This window comes from Hemiscyllium ocellatum, chromosome 3 (genome assembly GCF_020745735.1).
Source record: "Hemiscyllium ocellatum isolate sHemOce1 chromosome 3, sHemOce1.pat.X.cur, whole genome shotgun sequence".
Classification (NCBI taxonomy): domain Eukaryota; kingdom Metazoa; phylum Chordata; class Chondrichthyes; order Orectolobiformes; family Hemiscylliidae; genus Hemiscyllium; species Hemiscyllium ocellatum.
Genome location: NC_083403.1, coordinates 80,982,050 through 81,007,192, shown reverse-complemented (window position 1 = coordinate 81,007,192; position 25,143 = coordinate 80,982,050). Strand labels below are relative to the sequence as shown.

General features: G+C 39.1%; 1 protein-coding gene across 3 annotated transcripts in view; it reads right to left on the bottom strand.

The window, feature by feature from the left end:
• Nucleotides 1-6,357: 6,357 nt before the first annotated feature.
• opn5 (opsin 5) overlaps nt 6,358-25,143 on the bottom strand; it is a 69,019-nt gene continuing 50,233 nt past the window's right edge. Inside the window, exons 7-8 of one of the 3 annotated variants that reach the window (XM_060821234.1) lie at nt 12,522-12,659; nt 6,358-6,657 (exon numbers count right to left, since the gene is read on the bottom strand). In XM_060821234.1, coding sequence (XP_060677217.1) covers nt 6,570-6,657; nt 12,522-12,659 — 226 coding nt within the window. In that variant the 3' untranslated portion in view covers nt 6,358-6,569. Of the gene's footprint in view, nt 6,658-11,756; nt 12,061-12,521; nt 12,660-25,143 lie in introns of those variants that run through there. The other 2 variants (XM_060821233.1, XM_060821235.1) reach the window with 2 other exon arrangements.

Here is a 25,143-nt window from a genome sequence, read left to right as displayed (position 1 = left end):
GGGAGATTTTGGGTACGTTTCCTTGCTCTATCCAGAAAATGTCTATTTTTGCTGTGGTTTACTGAACATTTACCAAGGTTGTACATTCGGGTAAGGAATTCAACAAGAAAATAAAGAGATATGAAATTGACTAAGGCTTCCGACATTAGAAATTTCATTGCTCATATTTGATTGATAGCTCTATGAGAAGGGTGATGTCTTTTCAAATAGAATGGCAAATGCATAATTGTATTCTTGGTTCTCAACTCTATGCTAGGGATTCACAACGTTCATGAGTCCTCCTCAAAATCACCAACAAAATTAATCTGACTCCATCAAAGTTGCAGGGAGGCAGAAATGTTATCTCATTAAGTCATGATGTAAGATCACACCCAATGCAGGGGAAAGGTAAAATATGAAAATTTCCATTTCAATCCTGTAACTATTTCAGTTACTTCACTTGCCTAAATTGAATAGTATTAACAGTGGATCTGTCAGTAGTACCAAGGAAAAATAGTACAAAATTCTTTCATGCCATCTAAATTGACAGACGTTTAGTGCCAAGAAAATAGAATTATCCTATAGATGTATTTGTTACATTTTACATAGAAATTGCTGGCAACTCTAATAATTGGTTTAACTCAATTAATCTGTTATGTTTGTCCTCCATAAATCCAGTAATGGTAAATACATGTACCCAGACTTTTCTTACTGGACTTGAACCAGAAGTGAACGGAAAAGGTGATTCCAAAGAGACCAATGGCAAGTGAATTGTTTGTTAGCTATCACAACTTTTAAATACATTCTAGGCAAGGAGACATAGAAAATAAAAAAAACATATAGGCCAATTATGAAAGCCAAGATTCACTGCAGTCTGCTGCATTCTCCACACATTTGAACATGAAACAAAAGTTTGATCCTCAGTTGTCTATTTTTAAGTTATAGGAATTCATAGGATAGGTATGAAGTGAAAAGATGAAATACTCATCAACTGCTTAATTATGAGCAGTCTGTTTACATAGAAAAACATTCATCAAGTAATCTGGACATCACTAGAGATAAACATAACTTATCAAATAGATCATCACTGCTTCCATTAATTAATACCTGCTTATCACAATATTTTGCCTTACACTGCCACTGATCACCAACTATGTGCTATAGCTAGGAAAAATGAATTGAAGAAACTAACAGAAAAGTAGATGACAACACAGTGAATCAATATTGCCAGATTGGAGTCAGAGGTTTTCAATGTAGCATTTTCATTTTAGCTATGTAACAGATTGAATGCATGGAATTTTCAGGTCCCTCATGTAGTATGGCCAATAGAGAGAAAATATGGTGAGAATGAAGGAAATGGAATCTTGTTATCAACATTCTTGTCCTGATTTTCCTCTAAATATTAAAAAGTTAGTTCAGAATGTTGTTCTTTAATTATCTTATTTTCAAACATTTTCATATCATTTTTAACCCAACATGCCTCATTTATATTATATCTCCACTGGCCCCAGAATGAAAGAGCAAAGGGAACTCAATCATTGCATACAAAAGAAATTAGTGATTGAATCAGATCCAAGGAGTAGGTATATAAATTGCCAGTAAAAGCAGCAAGCCTGAGGAGTTGAAACATTTTAGAATGCAGCAAAAGAGGACAAAAAGACAAAAGGGAGAGGATAATATGATGTGAGAGCAAATTTGCAAATTATGTTGAAACAATAAAAGATTCTATAAATTTGTGAAGAGAAAAGATATAGGTCCCTTACAATCAGAAGCAGGGAAAATGATAATGGGGAGCAAATAAATTGCAATAGAATTAAACAAATTCTTTGGTTCTGACTTCACAAATAAACTCCCAAAAAAGTTAGGAAACCAGGAGTTTGGTGAGATGGTGAAATTGCAGAAAAACAGCATTAGTAAGAAAATGGTGCTGGGGACATTCGTGAGGTTCAAGGCTTTCAAATGACCACATCTTGATAATCTGCATTGCAGAGCAATGGCCCTGGAAAAATTGGATGCATTGATGGCCATCTTCCAAAATTCTGTAGACTCTGGAGCATTTCCTACAGATTGAAGGGTGTCAAATGTAACCCCATTATTTAGAAAAGGAAGGAGAGAAAAAGACAGGAAATTACAGATCAGTTAACCTAATACCAGCACAGGGGAAATTTTAGACTCTATTAATAAAATAAATACCAACTGTACGTTTGGGGAACGTTAACAGGATTGGACAAAGCTAACACAGATTTATAAAAGAGAGAATTTACCAGAGGTTTTTTTTGTAGGATGTAACTAGTTGAATAGATAAGGGAGATAGTGAATGTGATGTATTTGGATTTCAGAAGGTTTTTGATGAGGTATCTCATAAGAAATTAGTGGGCAAACTTAAAACACATGGGGTAAGAGGTAATATATTGGCATCAATCAAGAAAAATAGGAAACAGTGAGTGGGAATATTTTTTTTCCCCAAGTGACAGGTAGTGATGAATGGGGTAGCACAAGAATCAAAACTTGGGCCCCAGCTATCCAGGATATATTTAAGTGATCTAGATGAGGGAACCAAATGCAATATTTCTAAGCTCGCCGATGACACCAAACTTATTGGGACTGCAACTTGTGGAGGAAGATGGAAGGAGGCTTCAAGGTAAGTTAGTTGAATGAGTGGGCACACCCATTGCAGATGTAGCACAGCATGTTGAAATGTGAAGTTATATACTTTAGTGTGAAATATGGAATATAAGAGTGTTAATTAAGTGGTGATATATTAGGAAACATGGATGAACAAAGGAATTTGGGTATCTTTATACTTCAGTCGATGAAAGCAGACCAGCAGCTGCAGCAAGTAATTCAGAATGCAAATGGTACATTGGCCTTCATTGCAAGAGGTTAAGAATTCATAAGTAGGGATGTTTTATTGCAGCTATACTGGGTCTTGGTGAGACCACATCAGGAGTATTATGTGGGAATTCAGTCTCCCTACTTCAGAGAGTGCAGTGGAGGTAAACTAGCCTAATACCAGGAGTGGTAGGTCTATCCTACAAGGAGAAACTGATTCAACCGGGCCTGTATTCATTAAGTTCAAGAGGATGAGTGGGGATCTGAATGAAACATATAAAATTCAAACAGAGCTGGACAGATGAGATGCAGGGAGGAGTTTTCCCTGACTGTCTAGAATCAGGTGCCGCAGTCTTAGAATATGGGATAGTCAATTTAGGATTGAGATGAGGAAACGTTTCTTCATTCAAATGGTGAATTTGACAAATTCTCTACTACATAAGGTTGTGGAGGCCAAGTCACAATTCTCTCAAAAAAGAGATACATCTTTAGATTTTACAGACAGCAATGGCCATGAGGAGCAAGTGAGAATATAACAGTTAGGTAGAGGATTAGCTATGATCGTATTAAGTGAGAGCAGACTCAAAAGGCCAAATGGCTTACTCATGCTGCCAGTTTCTATGCATCCCCAAGAATCTAGATGGTGCTAATTCTCGACTTGAGTCAGAATGGTTATCTAGAGATAGCAGCTCACTGCCTTCATTCAACTGTTTTCACCACAACACTATGCTCCATGGTCATTGTACCTATTGTCCAATGAAGTTGGCATTTGCAAACGACCAATCTCACCACATCAAGATGCCTCTTGATCCAACCATTTTTCCCTTTTTAGGACTGCATTTTGGAGCTCAAGGATACCAATGACTAAATTGCTTTGATCAGATTGCTTTGAACACAAGGACATAGAGGAGGCATCTTATGCCTCGTAACTTCACTTTTGAGTCCTCAGTCATTTTGCACTTAACTTGGTACTGACAATAATTTTCAATTTCTCCAAGCCCACAAAAGAGGTTCCAGAGCACTGGAGGACAGTCAGTGTGATACCATTATTCAAGAAGGCAGCTAGAGATAAAGTACAGTTTAAACTTCATGGTGGAGAAACAATTAGAAGCAAGTCTCAAAACCAGAATTAATCAGCACTTGGAGAGGCAAGGATTAATCAAGAATAGTCAGCATGGGTTTGTTAAAGGGAGACCATATCTGAACAACCTGATTGATTTTTTTTCAAAGTGGTGACCAGGTGTATATATGTGAGAGCAATGCATTCAACAGTCTCCTTGGACTTTGGCAAGGCTTTTGATGAGGTTGTGCAAAGAAGACTGATAGCAAAGGTAAGGTCCCATGAGATCCAAGGAAATTTGGCAAATTGTTACTGAATTGACTGAGTAGCAGGAAGCAGGTGAGGGTCAAGGGTGTTTTGTGACGAGAAGCTTGTGCCCAATCAGGTTCCACAGGAATTACTTTTTGAACCCTTGCTGTTGATAGAGTATAAAAACTATTTAGATTTGAATATAAAGGGTTGATCAGTAAGGTTCAGATAATTGGAAAATTGGTGCAGAGATACATAACAAGGATAGCTTAGATTACAGAGATATAGATGGACTGATCAGTGGCATATGGAGAGCAATGCAGATAAATCTGAGGTGATGCACTTGCACAGGACAAACAAGGGAAAGGAATACATGATGAATGATGGGATGAATCAGAGGGACCCTGGTGTGCATGTCCACCAGTCCCTTAAGGTAGCAGGAGAGATAGATAAAGCAGTTAAGATGGCATATTGAATACTTGCTTTTTTTTAGCTGAAGCATAGAGTTTTCAAGCAGGGTGGTGATGTTGGTTAGGTCACAGTTAGAACACTGTGCAGTTCTGGAATCAACTTTATAGAAGTTGTTGGAGCAGAAAGACTAAACAAATCATTTCATACCCTGAGCTACTTCCAATATCAAAGAGTTTATTGATGTGATAGTGGTGAAAAGAAAGCCTCTGGGATCCAGAAGCTGCTTCCCTGAATAATAGAGACATTTGTTTTCAGCCCACCTTATCATTTACAAACTAATTGCAAATTGATTGTGTTATTGACTGATTACATACACACCCAATCAAGTCAATCATGTGACTGCATGATCTGTTGATGACCAGTTACAGGTGGTGATGTTTATCAAGCCCCCTTATCACCTATCCTTCGGCTTTTACAATACATCTTATTCAACCACATTCCAATACTGCTAACTTCTGTACCTATTGTTCAATCCTCTCTGCTAAGAGGCTGGGAACTTCTCCCTACTGTCTAATGCTGTCTGCCCATAGGAATTCAGTTAAATTCCTTAATGTTTCAAATAGCAAAAATACATTTTAGTTGCCATGCAGTTGACAGGTGCTGCCGGGAATGGAGGGTTTGAGTTTTAAGGTGAGGCTGGATAAACTGGGACTCTTCTCACTGGACTGTAATCGATTTAAGGGATAACCTAATAGAGGTTTATAAAATCATGAGGGACATAGATAAGGTGACTGGCAAGCATCTTTTCCCTAGGATGGGGTATCCAAGACTAGGGGACATAATTTTTAAGATGAGAGAAGATTTTAAAAAGACATGATGGGCAACTTTTTTACGCAGAGTGGTTTGTGTGTGGAATGAACTTCCAGAGGAGATGGTGGATGTGGGTACAGTTACAATGTTTAAAAGACATTTGGATAACTACGTGAATAACAAATGTTTGGATGGATCTGGGCCAAGCGGAGACAGGTGAAACTAGTTTAGTTTGGAATGGTGGTTGGACTGAAGAGTCTGTTTCTGTGCTGGATAACTCATTGACTCTTTGACAGGGTTGAATTTGTATATTGAATTGTAATGGGGCTAGTTTGCCATAATTAGGTACAATTTGCTCAGTTTTTCTGTGCTGCTACATAGAACTCTGGTGCTTCACCTGCATTGGTATTAAATGACAACTTAATACATGCACAGTAGTTTTTTTGGTTCTTAAGTCATCAAAATTATGAAGTTAAAAGCAGAAAAAATGAGATGATATATCTTTAAAATGTACATCAATGCTAAAATTTATTAAGAATGAATGAAGTCTTGTCTTCTGATATTACATTTGAAGATACTATTTAAACAGTAACAATGTGCATAACAATGTGAAAAGTGATAGCTTTTCACTCTTCTACACTGAAAAAATATTCTGGATATTACTTCGCTATTTTTGAAAAAGGAATAATTGAAAAAAAAAATTATATTGTAAACAAATTAATGCTATTGTTCATTGCACCACCCTAGATATTATCACAAAATCAGTAATACTCTTCAAATATATTTACTTGATGATCATTAATCACAACATCACAACAGTTCCATCAATCACAAATAGTCCTTATCTAGAAGGTTACATCATCAATAAGATTGTATGTTAAACATGTGTGGAAAAAAACACATCAACATACTTTAAGCAGTACTACTCAGTACATTTAATACAATACATAATATTTGCACTTTAAAATATTGAATTAGTCATTGCTGATTGTTTAGATAAGCATTCTCAGGGAAAGCAAATATTAAATCTCTACTGAAATGCACCAGAAATCATAAATTTTATGATGTTATCAAGATTGATACAGGCAAAAGTACAATGTTTTCCCTATTGGTACATACAAAGCAGTATAGTTACTATTCAAGACATTCTTTTTTAATTCTGGTCTTCGTGAATTGAGGTCTGTCCAGAAAAAGTTGATTATCAATTAATAAGTTGTAAGGAAAGTTTCTAAGCAATTTCTTCAGTCCAACTTAAGCTCTCCAGCTTAGTTTCATTCTCTTCCATGGAATTACAATCTCCAATCGCTGAGACTGTTCTAAAACAAAATAAAAAAATTAATGAGAGGGAATGTATTTTCACAAGGTTACAATTAAAAGTATTACATTTCAGTTCTTACAATTAGATATTAGTAATGTTTTCCTGTGTTCAACAAAAGATAAGAATTAAACTTTTTAGTACAGTTTCAATAACAGTCTAAATTAATTTATTGTAATGTTTATATAACATTATAATTTTTAAGCTATTCCTCTAGCACATTGTTGCAATTTATCATTGATCCAATATTTTTAGTAAACCTCATTGTATAATGTTGAATAAAGGCAGACTTAATTAGCCAATAAATTTGTCTTTTATATTATTAATTTTGCATTGCTTACAATCTGTTATATAGTGTGACACAAAGTACCTTATTTCTGTTTCTAGAATTTTCTACAATTCACTTAATAGTAATTGTTCCAGTGAAATCTACAATAAAGCAGTTGCCTTCCTAGCCAAGCTAGTTCAATTGAGTTACAACACTGTTTTTTAACTGATATTTATGGAAAATAGCCCAGGTTTGCACTGTCTACATTATGTGGGGAAGTCTAATTTAACTAATTACCACCCCAATAATCAGCAAACTGATGGAAGGAGTCGATAACTACACAACCATGCAACACCAGATTATCAATAATCTATTTACTATTCCTTTGTTCAAATTCAGTTAGAATCACATTGCTCCAAATCTCACCACAGACTTCATCGAGGCTGGAACGTTAGAACCAAAAACAATAAAAGGGCAAAACAGTTCACATTACACCAGTATGTGACCAAGTATGGCTTTAGCAAAACTGAGTTCAATAGGTTGAAGTGAAGCCATGCAACGACTGACTAATGGATTGATGCCTGGTGGTCAATGCAGTTTTATTCTTTTTTGACTTTGTGCAGTTTGTTATAAGGCCACTTCAGAGAGTATTTAAGTGGCAACCCCATTCCTATGGGCCTGGAGTTAGATGTGGGCCAGACCAGGTCAGAATAGCAGATTTTCTTCTCTAAAGGACTTTAATGAAACAAATGTTTTTTTAGAATATTTGACAATGGTTGTTTGCCAATGGTTATCATCATTATTGAGATCAGTTTTTGAGATCAGTTTTTAATTCCAGATTTGTATTCATCACTTGCTACCCCTGTTACCAAAACAGGATTTGAACCATGTCCCCAGAGTGTAAGCCCAGGACTATGGATTACTGGTCATAAAGCAATGATGAGAACAGCAAATCCTTCCTAGTCCAACATGACAGTAAAACTAAATGTTTAATAGTACTGTCCTGTTTGTGAATATACAGACATGTATACATATAAATTAGGAGTAGGACTAGGTCCTTTGAGACTGCTCCACCATTCAATAAAATTAAGGCTGACCCCAATAACTCCACTTACTCTGAAAACCTTTCATGCCCTCAGTTACACCCTCTGCCTTAAAAATATACAAATAACAATGTTCTTTCTGCAACTCTTGTGTCCTCTGATGAAAATAATTTTAACAATGGTGCTTGCTGCTTCAGATTTGAAGCCTTGTACATTCAGACATCTGGGTTGGGGTTTCATCTCTGAGATGGGTAGCAGCAGTCAAGAAATCTTGTTACTCTAAGGTTCGCTAGTTCTGTCCAGAGTGTAGAGAGTGAATGGGAGTACTATAGATTGGCATGGAAAGTGATGCTTTTAGTGGCAGGGGTAAGGCTGTTTCGAAAGGTTCTAGACCATTTGTCTGAGGAAATCGTGAATCATGAGTGCTTCAAAAGCTGGTCTGAATCCTTGAAAATGGTGACGGGTAGGACAGTCCGACCTATTATGAAACTAGCTACGTTGGAAAGATAGCTGACCTGCACCAGCCCATGTCCTTAAATTACTAAAAATTGAGGGAGCTGGGAATGGGATCAGGGATCACCCTGGCTACCACGTTTTTTTTGCACCTCCACAGTGTCCTCCCAAGTCCGTGAAAATCCAGTCCATAGTCTCATCAATTTTGCAGAAAAATAGGTCAAAGATGCACCACTGGAGAAGCAGGGGGCATAACTGTTTAACTTTCATTACAGATTCTAGTATTAGTGTTTACACATTTCAATATCCTACTACATGAAGGAGGAATCCATCAGGTTGTATAGCACAACGAATCAGGAGAAACACCACAGGAGCTCAATATTAATACATGAGGGTATAATCTCAAAGAGGGAAGAAAAAAGAATGATCAGAGAATTAAAGAACTCCTACAGTGCAGAAAGAGGCCATGTGTCCATTGAGTCTGCACTGTTCCACCAATGAGCATCCCACCCAAACCCCTTATAACCCTGCATTTATTGTGACTAATCCACTTAAGCTGCATATGCCTGCACACTCGGAGGCAATTTTAGCACAGCCAATCCACCTAACATATACATCTTTGGACTGTGGAAGGAAACTGGAGTACATGGAGGAAACCCAGGCAGTCATAGGGAGAATATGCAAACTCCACATAGAATGTCAAGGGTGGAATTGAACCTAGGTCCCTGGCATTGAGAGGCAGAAGTGCTGTATATGGACCAAATTGCCGCAATAGGTAGAGGCTGATTGTGCAAACAAATTCAAGACCGGGTTGGATCAGAAGCTACAGAAAACAAATTAGACTCTTGAACCAACCCAACTGACTGCAACAGACTTTTCTTTCCAAAGAGCTAATTGGCACAACTCATTCCATTCAAAAGTCATGGAAGGACATTTAGAAGCTAGAAGTCCTTCAAATGACCTTAACCACTCGCAAAGTCATTAAGCTTTTTCTGGCATAGCTGCCTTCTGTGATTTAGCATAGCCTCCCTTTTCAAAGGACAGACTGGATTTCAGAGTAGCAGGCATTGTCCATTGTGTGCTCTCTATGAATGTAACTTAACTTTGACCAACAGTCTGGCTATATTTGGACTAACAATATAATCAGGTAAATGAGAAATAAAAACATTAAATTGCTGGTGAAACTTTGCAGATCTGCCAGCAATTGTTGGAAGAAAGCAGAGTTAACATTTTGAGTCTGGTAATTCTTCATCAAAGTCACGAGACTCAAAATGTTAATTCTGCTTTTTTTCCACAGATACTGCCAGACCTGCTGAATTTGGCTAGCAATTTTTCTTTTTGTTTCAGAACCCTAACATCCACCGTTCTTTATTTAATTTCAGATAAATGACAATGCTGTTGTGTTTTGGATTTAAAAGGATTAGTAGTTAATTGAGTGCAATAAGCACCATCCACTGTGATGTCATGACAATTTGTTGTCGGGGGGGGGGGGGGGGAAGAGAGACAAAAATAAGATCTAATGGGAGACTGATCTAAGAACTGATCCTTGCAAGTGTCTTTTTTTTTGTTTTAAAAATCAATCTGTTCATTAAATGTTATTACCCACCTAGGGAGCAGGTAGGACTTGAATGCAGATTTCTACAGCCCAGAGGTAAGAACACTACCATTGTGCCACAAGGGCCCTCAAAATGAAAGTCTGATGTGTTACCGATTGAGTTGCAGTGCCCAGATAAGTATCATTATCCTTTTTTTTTCATCCAGGTGTGCTATCATATATAACTGAATGACTTTCCCACCACCAAATCACTGTGCTATTCTTTTCTTTTTAATTGCTAACTACCATTGATAATCATCTGTAAACCAATTAGAAGTTTACCTGAAAAGCTATCAAAAGTGAGGAGCAATAGGGAGAGCAGGAAGGGGCTAAATCAATGGAATTGGAGGGGGAAAACAAAGCACTGCATCCTCTGTGGTGCCCACCTCTCTAAAGACATTGAGAGTATTTGTGGACACTGCATGCTCCTTCTCCAAGGACATCCAGATACAAACAAGATCATGGAAGAGGGGCAGACAATTGGCAGATATGACTCCCTCCACATTCTGCTGCCTGGACATGTTTATAGCCAGCCTGGCAAGGCAAGAGGCAGAACTATGAGGAGGTCTCTGATCTACCCATACCACTCCACAGTGGATGCCCAAGGATCAGGACTGTGGGGCTGAAGTGCAGCCAAAAACACAAAAAGGTTTTTCAAATAACTAACAATGGGGTGCAAACATCCACAATCAAAATACATGTGGTCCACAGACTCCATGGTGTTACAAAATAAACAATTGGGTTGGGAGAGTCCATAAACTGCCACAATCTACGGATACAAGGGACTGTGGCCTGCAACACCCTCTAGCTTGGGTAGGACTCCATCATAGAGAGTATGCCAATGGGAATCCCCACTGTCCAGCAGCAGATAGGCACATCAAGGTGTGTCCAGACAGTGGATAAAGAAGTCAAGATGGATGCAGCAACTTCTGCAAAAATTGCACTTCTGCAAGGCAGAAGGACACGGATCGCATTCCTAAGAGGTAGCTCAGGTCATGGGACATGGACTCCTGACAGAGGTTCAGGATTGTAGGGCCTATATGAATTCCATCCGAGCAGGGATTTGTGTAGATGGGATTCCATTGCACCCCTGACCATCCTGCAGGTGATGCACAATGTCACATCCAAACACTGCTACTGTCAGGTGATGGTCGGTATGGGCTGCAAGCAGGACATCCACAGCCACCCTGTTTGTAAGAACCTTTTTTTAAAATTTAGACCATTTTTCTAATCAATCTGTTCAGAGATGTTGTTACACTTCTCTGGAGCAGGTGGAAATTGAACCCAAGCCTCTCAGTCTAGGGGTAGGGACATTGATATTGTGCCACAGCAGGGGTTGTCATATTCGTAATCTGCATGGAATTATCACCTGTTATTTCTGCAGCTGGTAGTCCAAGTTCTCTAGAAACTAAATTTCACTTCTTCTTTCCCCAAACATTCCTGGCACCATTGATTTTGATTTTGATTTTATTGTCACATGTATTTTATAATAAGACAACAATGAAGTATTAAAAAGCTTTCATTTGTCACCACAATACTGCGCCATTTTGAATAATTTAAGAATAAGGAAAAGCTTAAAAAAAGGCTCTATCAGTCTTGAGCTAGCTCATCACAATCAACAACGTATCTTAAGGCAATGACCTTTCAGGACACTTCGATACATGTTCACTGAAGGATTTTAAATTTTTTTTTACAGTTTATTTAGAAGCATATTACCATAAACAGCAGCATAAATAACAATGTGCATTCAGTGAATCCATGTATTCTTGGGAAGCCAGCAGTGCGACATAAACATTGCAGCATTTGGTCCATCCATAACGACATAAATTATTGACTTGTGGAATTCTTGACAGAGGTTTTATTTCATTCATTCATGGGATGTGGACATCATTGGCTAGGCCAGCATTTTATTGCCCATCCCTAATTGGCCAGAAGCAATTCAGGGTCAACCACATTTCTGTGGGTCCAGAGTCATATGTAGGCCAGACCAGGTAAAGACGACGGTTTCCTTCCCTCAAGGGCATCCATGAACCAGATGAGTTTTTCCTGACAATCAGCAATGAACTTATGATCATAAATTTTATTTCCAATTTTTTAAAAAATTGAATTCAAATTCCATCATCTGCCATGGTACGATTTGAACCCAGGTCCCCAAAACATTATAAAGATCTCTGGATTAATAGCCCAGCAATAATACCACTTAGACCATTGTCTCCCTGAACAGTTAAGTGTTTGAGGTACTGGGCATTTAATGTATAAATATCTCATCTCATAATTGTACAAGTATTCTCGTACCATTACAATGGTCTATGAACCTTCTTTTAAGGAACTACCCCAAAACCAGTATTGAAGTTTGCAATCAAGAAAATGACTAAATATTGTAGCCGGAGAAATTTAGATAGAAAAAATGAAATTGTGCATTCATCTCGGGTAATGCACATTCTTCATTGCACAAGGCACTGATTACTTGCAAGCATCAGCAGTTAATGGGACTCCTAACAAGTTACCTTATCTTCAAGTCCAGGTGAGCGATAGTAGTAGGGGACACAGGCAGGGGTTTCTGTTGCCATGAACAAGACTCTAGAATGGTGTGTTGCCTCCCTGGTGCCAGCACCCTGGATGTCTCTGAGCAGGTACAGGACATCCTGAAACAGGAGGGAAAACACTTAGAAGTCATTGTCTACATTCGCGCAAATAATAAAGGTAGAAAAATGTCCAGCAAAGACAATTCATGGAGTTAGGTAGGGGTAGGGAGCTAAAAAGCAGGATTACCAGGGTAGTAATCTCAGGAGTACTACTTGTGCCATAGGTTCGTGAGGCAAAGACTGAGAGACTGTACAGCTGAACATGTGGCTACAGAGCTGGTGTAGGAGGGAGACTTTAGATATATGGATCATTGGGATGTCTTCTAGGGAAGATGGGGCATTTACAAGAAGGACAGATTGCACTTGAACTGGAGGGGAACCAAAATCGTGAGAGAGACATTTGCTAGAGCTCTTCTGGACTGTTTAAAAATAGTGGCAGAGGAGGGAAACCAGAACAACAGGACAGTAAGTGCAGGGACTGGGGACAAAAGTAAGACTGAGGATATGCATATAACAGAGTAAGAGCGGGTAGAAAGAAGTCACTGGGCTCATAGGGATTGGAGGTCTGGAGTGCATTTTACTTCAATGCATGTATAAAGGTAAGACAGATGAATTAAGAGCGAGGCAAGGGAAGAAATAGCTGGGGCAATAACAGATACCTTCACACATTTTGATCAGAGGTGAGGTTCCAAAGGACTGGGGATTGTTTCTTTGTTTAAGAAAAGAAGCAGGGTTAATCCAGGAAATTATAGGTTGGTGAGCCTGACCTCTGTGGTGGGAAGCTCTTGGAGAAGATACTGAGGGACAAGCTATATGCATATTTGGAGGAAAATGGACTAGTTAGGGACAGGCAATATAGGTTTGTACGTGGATGGTCATGTCTCATCAATCCGATTGAATTTTTAAAAGAGATGGTGAGGATTATTGATGAAGGAAAAGCTGTGGATGTAATGAAGATGGGCTTTAATAAGGCATTTGATATCATCCCATATGGCAGATTGGTACTAAAACCACATGGGATTCTTAGGTTTGTAGTACATAAATGATCTGGAAGAAAATATGGGTGGTCTGATTAGTAAGTTTACAGATGAGACAAAGATTGGTGGAGTTGCTGATAGTGTCGATAATTGTGAAAGGATACAACAGGATATGGATAGATTGGTGACTTGGGCACAGAAATGGCAGATGGAGTTTTATCCAGACAAATGTGAGGTGATGCATTTTATAGGATCAAATTTAAGTTTGAAATGTACTGTAAATGGCAGCACTCTTAGGAATATTAACATACAGATGGGCGTGCAGGTCCACAGTTCCCTACAAGCAGCAAGGTATTTAGGAAGGTATATGGCATGCATACCTTCATCAGTCAGGGCATGGAGTACAAGAGTTGGCAAACCATGTTGCAGCTATATAAAACACTTGTTAGTCTGCCTTTGGAATATTGTGTGCAGTTTTGATCACCATACTACTAGAAGGACATGAAAGCTTTGAAGAGAGTGCAGAGAAGGTTCACCAGGCAGTTCATCAAAGTGAGAGAGGAAAAGTTTAAGGGAGTTTTGAGGGATATTTTTCACATAATGGTAGGAGCCTGGAAAGCACGTCCAGAAGAGGTGGTGGAGGCATCTGGGTGGTTACACGTATAGGGATGAATAGAGGGATATGGACTGAACAATGGCAGGTTTGTTTATCAGTTTAGTTAGGTACGAGCTCAAAGGGCCTATTTCTAAACTATACTTTTTTGTTCTTGTTCGTTGTTCATGTTATTGGAAGGCCAGTATGGCAGATTTATTGCTACTATCATGTAAACACCCAGGTTACAAGAGTCAGACAAAGGCTTTGTGGTCACTCTAATAAAAAGTCTAATTGCTGATCCCTTAAAGAATTTACATCAACTATATGTCTAATATCCCTTGGATGAATGGAGCCACAGTAATATTCAAGATGTTTGACATTGGCTTTGCTTTCTATGTACACCCAGTACTCCACTTAGTGGCAAAGCTCTCCTACTATAGATGAGGAACGTACTATGTACCGAATATACTACATTTATTTACAAAGATCACTTAGCAGGACTTACCTTGCCTAACCTCGGCTAGTGAGGATTACAAAACAAAAACAGCAATATTATGAGAATGCCAACACAAGTTTTGCTCCAACTCTCAGATCATTGTGACATGAACATAAAACACTGCTCCTTACTATACAGTTCCTGCTTGTGGAGGGGCAGGAGGAAGAGTACAGAAAATGGAAAAACAAAGAGAAGGCTCTCAGGATCTTAGATATAAAGTCTGAGGGATTAGTCCAGAGGGTGGAAAGGAAAATATCTGTCATGTAGTTCCGCAAGGACCAGCAGGCCTGAAGACACACACCCTGAGAAGTCCCAAAGACTTATCCCCAGATAAATTTCAATATCCTCAAATGTATGGTCACAAATTATGAACACATCTTCACATTCTACCTTCCATCTATTTGAATCATTAACTTCCCATTTTACTTGGGGGTTAGGAGTGTTATACACTATCAGAAGATTTTAACATTTAGGACACTTGCCTAACACTCAGAAACTCTACTTCACGCTCACACATTTTCCAATATGATGAACCTCCACCATCGCTCACTGTATCAACATACTCAGCTATAGCAGATATAATCACCAAGACACATTACAACATGTTTACAGAGCTCAGTTGTATGGCTTGGTGTAGAATAATGGCAATGGAGAAAGAAGGAAGCTAACCCGGGTTGTGAAAATGTAGAGATGCTGTTTCACATCATGAACCCAGTAGTGACTGAAGATGTTGCATCTGATATTGCCAAGAATAATCCGGACAATAGTACATGTGTGTCCTATAGCCCACATAGTCTTACAACTCTCCATTTGGAGCTGAACTATTGTTTTAATTATATATCCTCTGCCTCTATTTATCAAGTCAAAAATCTCACACCTCCAAATTGTAGTCAATTGGTTTCTTTCAAACTGCAGGAGCTCAGAAATTGAATGGTTTCAAAAAATCTTTTGGACTATAACCCGGTGTTGTGTGATTTGTGAATTTGTCCACCCTGTCCAACACCAGCACCTTCACGTCTATATAAAGCTCAGGATCTTTTACTACCAAGTATATTTGTTCCCAGCCAAGTGCTTCCCCACTGTTAACTATGCTTCCAAGTTTCATGCAATTTGCAAATTCCGAATGAGCTCTGTTTACCTCCATGTTAGTAATATATGTCATAAATAGCTGTAGTCCTGATGCAGAGCCTGGGAAAATATCTTTGTATACTTCCCCAGTCTGAAAATTGCCATTCACCCCAAATCTCTATTGCCCTAGTCCTTGGACAATTTTGTTTACAGATTGTTGTTTTATTTTATTCAATATGTTTTAATTTTGCTAACCAGTTTGTAACATGTTGTTTTATTAATTGCCTTTTGAATGCCTGTATCTATACCGTCTGCTGTACTGTCCTCATCCATACTGTTGCTTGCCTTATGAACATTTTCAATTAGGAGAGCCAATACACAATTAGCCCTTAACAAATTTGTGCTGGTTCAATTTGTAGCCTTATTTGTCTAGTTGGTTATTTTTCTCCTTGACCATTTTTCTTATAGCTTTTCCACCATTGACATTAAACTGCTAAACCTTGGAATTGCCTGGTTTGCTCTTCACCCCTACTGTGAATAAAGACATCACCAGTGGTCTCTCAAAATTGAGGATGATTCTTTCTGGCTGGATGAGCCTTCAGATGAACAAGGTGCCCAATTCTGATTCTCTCGTGTTTTTTCAGTGTAGGTATATTGCTGGGTTCAGGATTGGAACCCTCAGCCTTCTCCTTCCTGTGCCACCACAGTTGAATCACTGAGTCTCAAAGTAGCTTTCTCTTTGTTTACCCAGATCCCTCCTGAACTAATCAGCAGTTTTCGCCTTCCAGACAGTGGTGTTCATGCCTCCACAAGTTTGGGAAACCTTCAGCATTTGTCCTCTGTTTTCCATTGGCTACATTCCAACTCAGCACTACCCTCTTGACCTGTCCTACCTGTCATCTTCCTTCCCATCTATCACAATCATCACTCCCCTGCATCCACCTATCACCTTCCCAGCTACCTATAACCAGCCTATACCTACCCCGCTATTTATCTCTCGGCCCCCTTCCTCCCCACACATTTATAATGAAGGGTTTATGCCTAAAATGTTGACTCTCTTGCTCCTCAGAAGCTGTCTGATCTGCCGTGTTTTTCCAGCACCAACTTTTTGACTGCACACTTAAGAGTGTTGCCAGACAGCGAAGAGGTCCTGCTGAAGGAGGTGGTTTTCAGGCATTCAGAAGCAATGGCTGTCTATCAGTGTTAGTCTTCAGGGGTAGGGCTTTGATACTGGTAGCAGCTTCACAGAAGATGCTCATGTTGATCCAATGATCCTGCCATTTCCAGGAGTCCAAATATGCATTGTAGGTGAAAACTCTCAAGGTTGTTAATGCAATATTGATAGAACATTCAGATTTTGGTGAAGTTGAGGAGGGTGGTCAACACAACAGTCTTGTAGACAAGGACCTTTGTTGACTTCCAGCGCTCCCTGTTGTTAGAAACAGTTGGAAGAAGGCAGCACTGGCACAGTTGACTCAGCACAGGAGTTCTTCATTTGTAGTAAGCCTTTGGGATAGGTGACCACCAACCTATGGGAAGTGCAATACATAATCCAGAGATATGCTGTCTATGTAGATTGTTTGAGCATACTCTGCACTTGTGATGAGGAAAGTCAATACACAATTAACATTAATAGCTCTTCTTATGAGTTTTTACTTGTTTAGACTGTTGTTTATCTCCTTTTTTATATAAAGGCGTAACACACTAGGAGCAATCCAAGCATTGCCACTGAAATCGGAAGTTTTCATCAACCATCGAGGACATTCACTCATCAATGTGTAGCCGGTATAAAAGTACAAGAAACAATTTGTCCAGGTTTATGCCACATCCCCCTGAGAGATGCTATGAAGTTTACATTCTGCAACAGTCTAACATTCGAAACATCTTTGTTCTAGGAAGTAGAGTTAAGGACTGAACCATAGGAAATAATGGATATTCCAACTGGCCCTCTTCCCCACTAATGAGGATCATGACAACAAAAACCACAAAACGTTTATTAGTGGATCATTGAGGAAGACATTGGAATTTGAATTAGATTACATTCTCCTACAGTGTGGAAACAGGCCCATCGGCCCAACAAGTCCACACCATCCCTCCAAAGAGTAAACCACCCAGTCCTATTTCCCTCTGACTAATGCAACTAACACTACGGGCAATTTAACACGGCCAATTCACCTGACATGCACCTCTTTGGACTGTTGGAGGAAACCGAAGCACCCAGAGGAAACGCAGGCAGACACTGTGAGAATGTGCAAACTCCACACAGACAGCTGCCCAAGGCTGAAATCAAGCCTGGGTTCCTGGTGCTGTGAGGTAACAGTGCTAACCACTAAGCCACCATGCCACCCATAAATTATTTCCAATCTGGAGGTGTTCATCAGTCCTCATAGTGAGACCTTACCAATGAGAGCCAACATAACATTGTACAGAAAAGAGGACTGCAGGTAAGGATTCATTAATAATCTTTAGTTATAATTATTAAATTTTAATAAAAATTTCCAGTAACAAGGGGCAACTATTGATATTCTTCTTGATAATCTCTGCAGCCTTACCGAGAAATGTGAGCATGACTGCTTTAAATAAATAATTGGGTCTGACCATACACAGTCTAGGATTGAGTTAACATTAACAAAGGAAATTTAACAAAGCAGGTAAGCTGATATGAGGATGCAAAATCAAATCAGTGAGTTAGTGGCCAGTTTCTAAAAATAACTGACTCAAAACAGGTCAGTCAAAAAGCATGGAAGAAAGGAAATGCATACAACAATCATCCAGTGTGACAGGAATAATAGACAGATGCAAAATGTGCCCTAAAATTCCAGAGTGCTATCTTTGTAAGATGTCACGTCATTTCCAAGTTATATGTTGCACAAAGAAGCTTATACAGAATAAGACAAAACCGAATTCCATAAAAGTTGACATTATCCATGAAATAAAAGATATCAATGATGTGGAGATACATTTTCTTGACAAGATCGAAGAAGAAAGTTGAATCTACTGGCGTGTTGCTACCTTAATAGAAGGAAAGACTATGTTCTTGAGGTAAGATACAGGCTAGCAGTTTTAGCTCTTTCTGAACAGCTGTCAGAATCGAGTTCTCTTTAGCCATTATGCAAAACATTACTTGGAACAGGAGGCATTGGGCTCAAGGTCACTGGGCAAACTGGATGCAAACCTTCAACATAAACGGAAGAAAGAAAATATTAAAGATCCTTAACCAGAGTCACTCTCTCTTGAGCAGCAAGCCTGCATGCGTCTGATTTGCAGAGCAGAAGAACTAGAATGTAAACAAGATCAGCCTATAAACCTCAGAGCTAAAATATACAGTTGGTCAAAGAATTAGGAAATCTCAAAGGCATATCCTGTCACTCCATGTCCAAAAAATGTCAGTGTAGATGTTTATACCAAGACAAATATGTATCCACTCTTGCCAAAGATGAATTATAGATTTGACTCTATGTTCAAACGAGGGACTATTTCATTTGTAACAGAACCAATAAGATGTTGCTTGGGGATGACTGCAGTGACAAAACTCAACAGATCTATCAAACTTTGCATTAATCTTACAACTGAACAAAGCGGTTTGATGTTAAATTAATTCCATGTCATCTAAAGATAAATTATTTCCATGATATCTTAGCAAAATTGGGAAAAATTCAATTTTTGTGAAGATCGCTGCAAATAGTATTTTTCAGCAACTACCCCTTGAGGAACAATCTAAATTGCTCACAACATTTATTGCATCATTTGGAAAGGGTTTTTTCCCCCAACAGTTTACCCTTTGGCAAAATATCAGCACCAGAAGTCTTCCACAGGACACTAAAAAGTTTTCCCAAAAGAATGGAAGGAGTTATTTGTCAAATGGATCCTTATCAATGGACCAAATTTGTCCTTATCGATGAATCCCCTCAGACAGAGCATAACATTAGAGTGCAATCTGTACAGCAGTTTAGTTCTAACATGCCCCAATATCCAACGAAATCAAGAAAGGTGCTGGAGTTGAGATTGCTCTATGCTGCCATCAAATGTTGGAGATATGGAATTAAACTGAGAGGTACAAGAAAGTTGAATTGTCTAAATCTTCTAACTTGGGTCAGCATCCCTACTTCTAACATAATTCAGACAAAACATTGCCAATTTACCTGAGGTTCAGTTAAGAAACTCATCTGAAGGGCCAGGACACTTCCCAGCAGGAAGCAGACCTGTGCAGCAGTCTCCATCAGCAGCAGCAGAATGGACTATGCTGTAACTATGACACATTTTATGGCAGTATCTGTTGGCTTCCATCGTTTAATGGTTCAAAATCAATTTGACAGCTACTGAGTGAAAATAAGTGTGTGAGGTAAATGAGGAGTTAAGGCAGCAGATCAATGAGGTGTCAGATGGATAAAAGTGCATGGTGGCAAGTGGGTGAAAGGTTGGGTGGCAGCTGCGTGTCAGATGTGCTGCCATGTGGGTAAAGAGGTAAGGTAGCAGGTGGATGGGGTCAGAAAAGAAGTTGGGTTGGAGTTGACTGGGGAGTGGGTGTTGTCAAGTCCAGGAGATCCTGGGTAGAAGGAGGTAAGAGGATGGTTGCAAACATTGTTTCTGTTGGGCGAACGGAATGCAAACCTTCAACATAAAGAGAAGAAACAGTGAACCTTATAAATAATCCTTAACTAGAGAGAGCATCCTCTGGAAGATTGGCTTGTATATTGGGGTTTTGAGTGCTTATGGAGTCAGATATTGGGTTGGGGTTGAGTGTAAGGAGGGAATTTGGGTGCCTATGGGCAATTGGGAAGACATTTGGGATGGGGTCAGTAGTTCGGGGGTTGGGGTGGATCAGCTTATAGTCAGCTAAGAGTTAGAGAAACATTTAGGGTTCCTCAAACTATTAAGGTAAGCCATGTCAGGACCTTCTGACATTTCCAAGTCTAATTGTGACTTGATGACCTTCACCAAGACCTCCAGGCACCATTAGCCAAAATCGGAGGTAGATTCTATTACACAATTAGGACGAGGCAGTCTTTAAAGTAAATGGATCAAAATAGAATGGCAAAGCTTCAATAACACTACATCAACTCAAAATAGAAACCACAGAAGAAAACTGAATCATTACCAATGATTGGTTTGTGATTATGTCCAAAGATTTTAGTCATGAAACTTGAAAAGGCCTGAAAACGGGTGCTTGGATCGGTATCTGGAATTACCCTACATCCACTACTTCTGGTGCATGAAAGCATCATGACAGCATTCACCTGCCCGCTATAGCCACTCTGTCAGTGTTGTCACTGTTGCTTGTTAGCCAGCTACTCCAGGCTACTTGCACACTTAGTGCAGACACAAGATGAGCCATCTCTGTGGAAATAAAATTACACGGCATCATCCTGCAAAAACTGTCTGCAGCCTTCCTCAGTTCAGTGACTTCACAAAATTGTGTACTTCCTCTGCCTGATTTTCTTTCTGCAAAGGTGACTGGAATGTATTCGGGTATAGAATTTAATTCTCTTTTGAATGCAAATCTAAAAACCTGTAAAAGACACTGCCTTCACCAGCCTGAAAGGAGCTTAATGCTCATGGCCAAAGTTGGTCTTCATAGCACTGGCAACATTGTACCTTCTCTGCTCTGTAGCTCCAGTTGTTCTAACAGCAAGTGGCAGATTGCAGTGAGAGAATCTTTAGTGAAGCAGAGGCATCTAACAAACTGTTCCCTACTGAGGTTCAAGTCAAAGACTTGGTTACTGAACACTTTAGAGAAAAAGTGAGGACTGCAGATGCTGGAAATCAGAGCTGAAAATGTGTTGCAGGAAAAATGCAGCAGGTCAGGCAGCATCCAAGGAGCAGGGGAATCGACGTTTCGGGCATGAGCCCTTCTTCAGTGTCTTGAAGAACATCTCTGTCTTGAGCAAGTGATTTTTGCAAGACCTGACAATACTAAATTAATGTCACTAAGATATATCATCTCTGAAATTAATCTCCGCTATAAATTTATAATTAACAGTTAAGTTTCATTATAGCAATTCAACAATAATTATCTTTCTAATGTTTAAATTAACACATGACTTATCCTTATCAACTAATGGTTTTAATCTCAAAATTAAAGTTTAACTGCTACAAATTATTAAATAAATGTTTCCTCATGACCTCATTGCCTGCTTTTTTTGATAATTGACAGTAGAAAATAAGGGTTGTTGCTGAGTAGTTTGTGTAAATGTTGATAAGAGGTTGGCAGTCTGCATGCATCTGCAATACTTTGCTTTTATCTAATATAATCTGATTTAGTTGGTGTGAAACAATCTTTAATGCATTGTCTGAGGTTGAAGACCACTGAAGATACAGAGCAGGCTTCTGATAGCCTTGCCTTTAACAAGGAACAAACCTCTGGTGGAATTTCTGAGGAATACCAGAAGAATTAGACGAGTACTTAGAAAGTGAAAATGAGATCAGAATACAAAAGCAAAATTAAACTGTAGATGCTAGAAATATAAGAAAGAAAAATACTGGAAACATTGTTCTGACTGAAAGCCACCTTGTCCTGAGAATTTAACTCTCATTTTCCACAGATGCTGCCTGACCTGTTGCATATTTTGTTTTTGTATTAGAAATATGAGACTAAAGAAATATCAGCCATTAGAGATCTGCAGAAACTAAGGCCGACATATGATGTAACTTCTACTAATTAGCCTTCCCTTCATGGTCATTACTGTCAATTCCTAAAACCCGTCAGTCTCTTTTTTATATGGTCAACCCAATAGGGGTGATGACTGGGTCAAAAAGAAAATTGAACTGGTAACCTGGGTTACCCTCTTTTCTTTATGTATATGTGTCAGACAGGGAAGAATGCTGGACCCAATGGATGCTGATGGAAAAAAATTCAGGTCATTGTGTTGACATTACAATATATCTTACTGCTAGATTTTGTTTCATTCCTGTCTTTAACGGACACCATTTTAGCAAGGACACAGAAGAGAAACCTGCCCAAACACATAAAATGAAGATTATTACCATGCCACACACCGACACATAGCCGAATGAAAAGATTCAAAAGTATTACCCCACGATATAAGCGAATGTCAAAACTGTAAAGAGTATTACCCTTATATGAGATAATAACATATAACATAAAATAAAGTATTGCAATAATGCTAATCCATTCTCAAAAGTATTTCAATATTATGGATGCTATTCTGATTCATAAGAATCGAAAATCTATTATGGAACTCAAGAGACATTGTTTCCATTAATATTGCTGGTGTGCTCTCCTGTCTGCTGGATGCTTATTTCTGTGCTCCTTCTAAGGTGATGTTTACATATGGATGGCAAAGTCTGAAATCTATACCCATGATTCGATTTTGCTGAAAGTTAAAGGTATGTGAATGAATGTTAAATAGTTATAAATGTGCAAATTGGCCAGCAACTTAACCTGTGAATTGCCTTAAGTTGATGACTACTTTCACTCCTTTGGGAGGATAGCCCTTAAGCACCATGATTTTCATGAAATTGCCTTATTTAAAAGTTAATTAACAAAGTACCATTTTCAGAAAAAATTGCTGTTGATGACTCAATCAATCGTTCTAGCAAAGAAAGTAAACAATTATTTTGTAGAGTCCTATTGCTTCAGCTTGTGATTTGCTTTAAGAAATTATAGAAATGGCAAACTTTAAATTATAATTTCTTTTTTAAGACTGCAAGATGTAGGAGCAGAAGCAGGCCATTGAGCCCCATCGGGTCTGCTCTGATATTCAATGCGATCATGGCTAATTTGAAAATCCTCCACTCCACTTTCCTACCCTTTCCCATTTTGCTTGATTTCTTTACTGATTGGAAACTTGTCTATCTCAATTTTGAATATATTTAATGGCCCAGCCACCACAGCCCTCAGTGGTAATAAAAACTCCACAGTTCTGCTACAGTCTGAAAGAATAAATTCTCCTGATTTCTGTCTGAAATGATGAGCTCTTATTTTGAGATCAGGCCCTCTGGTGGTCGACTCTCCCACAAGGGGAAATAATCTTGCCGCATAGAAGTCGTAGAGTAATAGAGATGGACAGCACGAAAGCAGAGCCTTCGGTCTAACTCGTCCATGCCAACCAGACAACCTAAATTAATCTAGACTCCTTTGTCAGCACTTGGCCCATATCTGTCTGAACCTTTCCTATTCATTTACCCATCTAGAAGCCTATTAAATGTTGCAAGTCTCCCCCACTTCCTCTGGCAGCTCATTCCAAACACGCACTACCCTCAGTGAAAAAGTTGTCCCTTAGGTCCCTCTAAAGGTTTCCCCTCTCACCCTAAACCTTCACCCCAGGGAAAATACCTTGTCTACTTATCCTATCCATGCCCCTCATGATTTTATAAACATCTATAAGGTCACTCATCAGCCTCCGACACACCAGGGAAAACAGCCCCAGCCTATTCAGCCTCTCCCTATATCCTCCAACCCTGGCAACATCCTTGTAAACCGTTTCATAACCTTTTCAAGTTTCACAACATCCTTCCAACAGGAGGGGGACCAGAATTGTTCACAGTATTCCAAAAGTGGCCTAACCAATCTCCTGTACAGCTACAACATGACCTCCCAATTCCTATAGTCAATTTTCTGACCAATAAAGTGTAGCATACCAAATACCGCCTTCAATATCCTATCTACCTGTGACTCTACTTTCAAGGAACTACGAACCTGAACTCCAAGGACTCTTTGTTCAGCAAGGCTCCCTGGGATTTTACCATTAAGTGTATAAGTCCTCCTCTGATTTGCCTTTCCAAAATGCAGCACCTCACACTTATCTAAATTAAACTCCATCTGCCACTCGTCAGCCGATTGGCTCATCTGAAGTAATCTTCTTTGTTGTCCACTACACCTCCAATTTTGGTGTTATCTGCAAACTGACTAACTATACCTCCTATATAAATGATTTGGATGTGAATATAAATGACAAAAAACAATGGACCCAGCACGAATCCTTGTGGCACACCACTAGTCATAGGCCTCCAGTCTGAAAAGCAAACCTCCACCACTACCTAGTCAGTGCTAGTTTTATATCCAAATGGCTAGTTCTCCCTGTAATTCATGAGCTCTAACATTGCTAACCAGTCTACCATGAGGAACCTTACCTTACTGAAGTCCATATAGATCATGTCCACCGCTCTGCCCTCATCAATCTTCTTCATTACTTCTTCAAAACACTCAATCATGTTTGTGAGACATGATTTCCCACACACAGAGACATGCTGACTATCCCGAATCAATCCTTGCCTTTCCAAATACATGCAAATCTTGTCCCTCAGGATTATCTCCAACAACTTGCCCACCACTGATGTCAGGCTCACTGGTCTATAGCATCCTGGCTTTTCCTTACCATCTTTCTTAAATAGTGGCACAACATTAGACAACCACCAGTCTTCTGACACCATACCTGTGACTATTGA